Consider the following 7,330-nt stretch of genomic DNA (forward strand, 5'->3'; position numbering starts at 1 on the left):
GACGACAAAATCGCGTTGAGATATACCACCATCTTTTCCGACAAGGACCAGATTCGGTTTTGGCATCGTAGATTTGCCCAGATTGCACCACTTACAGGCGACTGATCTTCATATTTCTGCAAATTATGAGAGCCCAGATTGCCCAGAAGGACACCAAAACTTAATTATTCCAAATATCCAAAATTAAATACAGGAAACTACTTCGTATAATCAAATTCACACTATACATTTTCAAAAAGAAAAAATTATTAGTCTCGGAAGAAGAAAGAAATGAGCATCCTGGAGTGTTGGGCCTGCTGGATGTATATAATGAACTCCTCGAGTAGCTAGACCATGTATGTAGTACAAATCAGATGACATGTGAGAAAGATTGAGGAATGGAGCAGAAAATAAAAGTGAAGAAGACGGAGCAAAAAAAATAAAAACTGAGAAAATTGGGGTTGTGGAGGAGACTTCTAGAAAGATGATTTTGGTTTTTGGAAAGTTTGGTTCAGTAGTGGGGTAGTGGGAGAGACTACTCGATGTAGATGGAGAAAATTAAATTAATGGCACATCTAGTATTATACCATTTTTGGTCATTTCATACAGTCACAACTATTTTATATAAAAGTTTACCGAACACTATAATACTGCTTTTTTGAAAAGAAAAAAAAAACTACTTATTTACTAATATATGGCATATGTTTAAAACTATTTTCACTCTTTTATGTCCTGTTTCACTTCTTTTGTTTGTTATTGTCTCGATTCACCGTCGAATTGTATAATTTGGTGCCTAGAAAAACAAGAGGATAAAGACGGAATATCAAAATCATTTTCCCATGTGTTTAGAATTAGTGCTTTTTACGCATCATTTTTACCTCTCAAACGCTTATATTAATTTTTTTGTCGTTAATTGTCTTTAATTCATTCGATCTGATTACAAAAAATTGATAGAAGTGTACAAAAGTAAACATATGTACTTCAAAACAGCAAGGGAACAAACTCAATTAACAAAATACTAATCAATCAAATCCCCGTCAAGATGCGTAGGCTTAATAGTTGATGCATCTACTTTAAATCACATTTATACAAGAGGAAAGGGAGTAAGATGTATACTGATATGAACACAAGTTTTATAGGCAATAAGTTCCTAATCCATCCATTTAAAGGATTCATTTTTTGTTGATGAACAATGTACAGATGCATAATGTCAACTCTGTACGGTCAGAAAAACAAAGGTTAATTTGGTAGCTAAGACTAACGGATGAAGTTTTAGAGAATAAAACATAAACTAGACCATAGCGTCTATAAAAAAATGATCAACTTACATGGAACAGGTTCACCGTCACTTAGCATCCCGATCCAATAATACAATGTCCTGTGTTAAAAATCTTACACCCATCATTGTTTTAAAAGTAAATAAAATTTCATATCCTTGCAAATAATAGTTATAAGCACAACATCAGGCATCTGCCGATGTAATGTGGTCTGATTACATTTGCACGCAAGCATACTTTAAGCAAAAGCTTATGGCAGCTTAAAATGCTTTTGGCTTAATTAAAGCTAGTACCACCTAACCTAGTGTTGCATACAAGCCACTGGTTAAGCACCTAACATAGAGACAATATCCCAAAAACAGCACAACAAACTGCATTCCAATCATTTCGGATGCTTTCCTCTTTCGGGTGGAAAGGAAGGGTTGACTCAATTCCAGCATAAAATTTGTGCTACACACTACAAAGTTATCGAGTCAGAGATGACAGCGCCTGTGCAACATTGCGTGATATCCGATCATGTATTGGTTCCTGAATGAAAAAGCAGAAAATTATGTTACAACAATCTCCACACAATACTCGCAATACGTCGATGACGTATTTTTATCTCCAAGTCTTACCTCCGTGGAGGGCAGCTTGAATTTTGATTTTGTTATTGTCTCGTACAGGAAAATGTATCTGTCATCAAAGAATAATCTCAGTCCAAGTAGTGGTAGATACAAAAATCTTCAAACTTAGTCGCTTCTGTACGGAGCTTATCAAACAATAACACATTAAGGGCAAGGCTAGTTCTACTTAGATACAGGGGGAAGGCAGATAGGGGAGAGGTGGGGGAAGGGAAACCCAGGAAAGCGAGGGAGGAGGGATTGAAGGATGAGTTGTCATCAGCGAAATATTCCTAATCACAATATGAACCGGAGGAAACAAAGGATGGAAAGACACATTAACATTTCATCTCCAGATACCCCATTCCCATGTTTTGCTTAGACAGAATACCCTAACAAACTGCATCATAACCAAGGTGGGAAGGCCAGATGTCTTTCAAATATGATATTCCATCATAAAACACACTACCAAGTACAAATTTCTAACAAGTCAATTAGCAGTTTATTATCAAGTATTTAGGATTCGAGCAGCTCAAAATGCGCCTATGGTGACCCACCCCTGACCTGCTGAGTCGGGTGGCCAGGTTAACACTCCTTGTTTACATCCATGAAGCATGTTGAAGGCATTATAATATAGTATACAATAAATTATGTAAGGCACGGTATGAAGTGGCATACCGCCAAGCTAGTTCACAAACGAGTTCCTCAGGAGCATCAGGGAGGACCTAACAGTTTTAAGCATCAGAGTGAGATTTGAAGTTTACACATGCTCAAACGCAAAAAGGAAAGTATATTGAACTTCACGTGAACTACCTCATCTTCGTAAGGATCGCAGTGATCTTTGAACCACAACCTCAAGAACTCCTAAGAATTAAAGATATAAATGTCAGATAAAACATAATTTGTCAATAAGATCATAAGATTAAAAGGGCGAAAAGAACATAACAGTATAAATGCATTGCATACTTTATCAACATTTTCGGGTTCAAGACCATTCTGAAATCGCTCCTCATAAGTATGTGCAATCCAATATCTGCTTGAATCAGGTGTATGCACCTGGAATGGAAAGGAGTGGAAATCAACTCTCATTACATTATTTGAAAAAGTGTATTTATGAGCCAGAAAGAACTATTAAAATTTTACAGAAGAGAATGCTAAACCTCATCAATCAAAAGAATGGAACCATCCTGGCCCTTTCCAAATTCATATTTTGTGTCTGCCAATATCAAGCCATGTTCCAAAGCCACACGCTGCAACATGAAAGAAATGGTAAAACTGGTAAGTTTGGGTGATGGTTACTATTTAAATAAGAAGTTGATTCGGTCAGTACCTGAACTCAAGTCAATTATGATAATCTCCCCACAAACATATACAGCTGGTTACCTTGGCAAATATATTTATTTGGATTGCTCAAATATGTATGCTCGATAAACTTATACACACACAAATCCTTGGTCGTGTCCAGGTATACAAAGTTAATGTCCAAGATCAAAGCCTTTAACAAAGACTTGTGACCCTAAATGATATACAAGAAACCAATAAAAATTGAAGCAAAAAGAGAAAACAAAATCACACACTTTTCAACCGTTCAAAAGAATATGTTCAGGCTCTTCCAACTTTTCCTTATTGTAGCCTTTCTTCTATTCCACTTTTATGCTAAAATAGTAATGCTATAATACAATCTCATTCAGAAGCCTATATATTTATCAAGTAGTCCCAATTTCCCAATATGTTTTCAGATAATTACATTTTAAAATGTTCATTGCAATAAGACGATAAGAATAAAGTCAAGTTACCTGTCCATACTCAAACAAGCTCAGTGCTTTCCTGCTTACTTCATCATACTCGGCTTGAGTCATTAGTCCGCGTTCAATTATCTGCGAGAAAATTGCATGAAGCAATATTAATACATTCCAACCCACTAGGAAATCCAGCACAACGTAATGACCTAATACCGTCTACAACACAGACTGATTATCTGTTATTATGCTACTCTTTTCTCCTTCCCTATTTTTCCCCTGTTAAGTAGCAAATGATATCAAAGTTAGCAAACCTCGTCTGGGGTAACAGGAACATCATGATCTGCAGCCTTAGTTGTTGGTGTGAGTATATTTGCAGGAAGCTTTTGGCTTTTTACCAAGCCTAGAACATGAATAGACCATTAGACAAAAATTGGTTTGACTTTTAAAAATGGTTTACAAAACCAACTTATTAATTAGAAAGCACACCATCTGGGAGTACATTGCCACAGTAATTTCGAACACCATTTTTGTAGACCGTCCATAATGATGTATCAGTGCTTCCCGTCACAAAACCTCTGACTACAAAATGAGCAGCAAAAGTAGTGTAAAGACCTTATACTTAATGAACTTATGAATGCTGCAAGTACCCTCATTCAAATAAACCATTATCTTTGAAGATAAATTCCATCTTTTACAACAAGAAATACGATGGACAATGAAAATATTAAATACTGTGGACTATGAAATTTTTTTACTCAACAACTACTAACTTTCCATGATCAGGAAAGAAAAGAGAGCAAGCCAATAAACTCATGAAAAGAAGGATCGTAACATTAGGTTTCATAATTTACTCTGCCTTTCTGTCATACGCTTATTATGACATCTTCCTGGCCAAAATTTTATCTACAGTACTAGTTAATATACTTTCCTTCATGAATATGAGAAGAAGAAAACAAAAAGATTTAAGCTATCATACTTTTCCTCCATGATTATGAGAAGAAAATATAGGATACCTCTCTATATAGTTGCTTCCTCTCAAAACTTCCATTTGCATAATATACAGTTACGTTATCCACTCAAAAGACCAGGTAGATGCATAAATATCTAATTTTTCTTAAACGAAGAAACAGTGTAGGTAACAGTAAAACAAGCTACCAAAACATAAATTCTTTTAAGTAAAATGGAGGCTTCCGACGCCAAAATTCAGAAAATAAGAAAAATGTGGGTGAATAATTTCTTTTACAGAAAGTTGAATCCATGAACCAACGCCCCAAGTACAATGCTGGTACATTAAGCAATTGTTCACTAGGATACAAAATGAATATATCAGAAAGTCCATCTTCTACCAGTTCTTTTTATTGTTTTCGACCATTGCGTTGATTATGAAAAAAAATTAATACAAAAGTTATTTCTTTTACTAAACCTCGTAACATCTTCCCTTACTCAAAATTGAAAGAATATGAATTACAATGAAAACTCTAAGAAACATGAATCACATTGACAGTGACATAGCGCACTGGCCAGTTAAAGAAAAATGCTAAACACAATGATTGGAATCTCTTACCCACAAACTCAACGGGAAAAACAGAGCATTTCTTTGCAATTGTTACATTTTCATCTGGAGCCAAAACAACTGCGTTTGAAGTTATATGTCGAGTTTTGTCAAACCACCATAAACTTGTCTCATTAAGGACCTAAATATCATAGAAACAATGATCATGATTTCAGATACTACTACTAATTATCCATCAACCATGTAATGAATACTGTATTTTTTCGATATCGTGATTTGTGACCGTTTGTTTTCTAGTTTTAGTAAGAAATTCAACTAAACACAATACAGAAAACTGATATTCAGAAATTTACTTCCTTTGGGGTAAGAACTGAGGACAAACCTGGCCTTTGAAGGGAATAGACGCAAGAATTCTGTCAAATGCACTCTGCCTATCCGTCGTAACCATAACTAGATAATCCCCACTGTCGTAAACATCTCTAACCTGCAAAACACAGAAAGTTGCAAGTCCTTCTCCAGTCAAATTAAAAACCCACAAGTGGTTTCTTGAGAAAAAAGCTCCACCTTGGTTGTCAATCAAAATTCACTAAACGCATTGGGAAAAAAACAATTAAAACCCAATAATAAAAACGTGTTCTTTTTTCATTTGGGTTTCATACCTTGCCTCTGGTTTTGGATTTGAGGCCAGGAACTGTCAGGTGAAGGTTGGTTTCGGAGAGGGAGTGCGACGACGAACTCTTGATAACTCCAAGCACCTCTTCTTTGCGATCACTGTTGATCAGAGCTTCCAAGGATGGCGGTTGTTGGCGGTGCTGCTGGTTTTGGGCCGCAGTGACCGAAATGGAGAATTTTGGGAAGTTTATGGATTTGGGTTTTGGGATTGTGAAGGTAGAGAATGAAGAGAACGAGGGATTAGGATTTGAGAGCTTGGGGATTAGGGTTTTGGGAGGGTTTAAGGTTGGTGTATACTGGGCCATTCGCGGCGGTTGAAATTGGATCCTCGCGGTGGCCGCTGATTCAGCTGTTGGCGCCTTTATATACTGTCGTTGGTTTTTTCCTTTTTAATTGCGTGAAACATCAGCCGTTCGTATTCAACGGTTAGATTTGCATGCTTTGATCTAACGGATCAGAAAATTTGGAGGAGAAAACCGAATAAATTCCATTGTAAAAGCTTGCCACGTGGTGCAATCTGCGTATCCACGAGGCACAATCTGGTGCATCCACATGATGCAATTTGGCGCATTAATTTCAAAAATCAAATGTTAGAATTAATACACCGGTAAAAAAAAAACCAAAATTACAAATTACAAAGTCCTATAAATTAGGGGTGGGAAATTTTGCCATAAATTGATTTACCGACCGAACCATACATGTTGGTTCATAATGGTATGAATTAGTTTTGGCATTTTTTCATAATCGGTTGCATTATACCGAACCGATAATTAATGGTATAGCTTTGGTATTAGATTTTGTATACAGGCAGTATGTCATACCTATCAATATATATATATATATATATATATATATTCTATTTAGATATTTTAAGTAATTTTTACATGCTTGAAATGTGAAGAACTGGAAAAATGTAAGTATTGCTATATTTTTTCTAATTCTAATTATACTATTTCAATCCAATATTTATTCATATTTTTAATTTAATATTCAATATTACTTCTTATTCTAATCATACTTTTTTTATGTAACATTTAAATTGAAATAGTTGATGGTTCTACATCTCAAGTAGGAACATCAATTCCAAGTCATTCGAAAAATTGATTCATGGAAGATTTCACATGCATTGATTGATGCTACTTCAATGATGTTGCATTATCGAAACAACAAAATATTTGTTTTGTGATTATAATAAGGGGATCTTATAACCAAAACCATACTTTTGAGTTTTGAGTTTTTTGTTTATGCATTTGTTGCTGCAATTGAATTTAGACAATTATATTAGTTAGACTTTTGAGTTTGTGAACTTATAACTATTTGGATTATGTTTGCTGACATTGTTGTTGGCTTATTAAGTTTTGATTTGATTTTCATTTTAATTTGTTAAGTCATGATTATGTTGGTTTATCATCAATTGAAAAATTGCAACCGCAACTTCTTTTTCTCTTTTCTGGTTTGTTGTTTATGGGTCAGTGCATAGTCTTTCGCTGTTGTTTTTGTAGCTTATTTGCAAACTATCGATTGTGCCATTTAACAACCGAACCA

The 7,330-nt window shown here is 35.1% G+C and overlaps 1 protein-coding gene across 1 annotated transcript; it reads right to left on the reverse strand.

Moving 5' to 3' along the window:
• Window positions 1–1,383: 1,383 nt before the first annotated feature.
• Window positions 1,384–6,140, reverse strand: LOC114823106 (phosphoribosylaminoimidazole-succinocarboxamide synthase, chloroplastic-like). The gene is made up of 12 exons (XM_029098458.2): window positions 5,773–6,140; window positions 5,496–5,597; window positions 5,165–5,294; window positions 4,087–4,179; window positions 3,912–4,000; window positions 3,655–3,735; window positions 3,019–3,108; window positions 2,825–2,914; window positions 2,672–2,722; window positions 2,537–2,583; window positions 1,874–1,931; window positions 1,384–1,784 (listed from the first exon to the last, which is right to left on the reverse strand). Exons 1-12 carry the CDS (start codon window positions 6,088–6,090, stop codon window positions 1,722–1,724), a joined length of 1,212 nt encoding a protein of 403 aa, XP_028954291.1. The 5' UTR covers window positions 6,091–6,140; the 3' UTR covers window positions 1,384–1,721.
• Window positions 6,141–7,330: the final 1,190 nt, after the last annotated feature.

Source organism: Malus domestica, chromosome 08, assembly GCF_042453785.1.
Source record: "Malus domestica chromosome 08, GDT2T_hap1".
In the NCBI taxonomy this organism is placed as follows: Eukaryota; Viridiplantae; Streptophyta; class Magnoliopsida; order Rosales; family Rosaceae; genus Malus; species Malus domestica.

Coding starts and splice junctions, on each gene's coding strand:
- LOC114823106 (XM_029098458.2), bottom strand. CDS start 6,090: ATGGCCCAGTATACACCAACCTTAAACCCTCCCAAAACCCTAATCCCC. Junction 4,180..5,164: donor TTTTCCCGTTGAGTTTGTGG/GTAAGAGATTCC, acceptor CTCATTTTGTAG/TCAGAGGTTTTGTGACGGGA. Junction 2,723..2,824: donor AACCCGAAAATGTTGATAAA/GTATGCAATGCA, acceptor TTTAATTCTTAG/GAGTTCTTGAGGTTGTGGTT.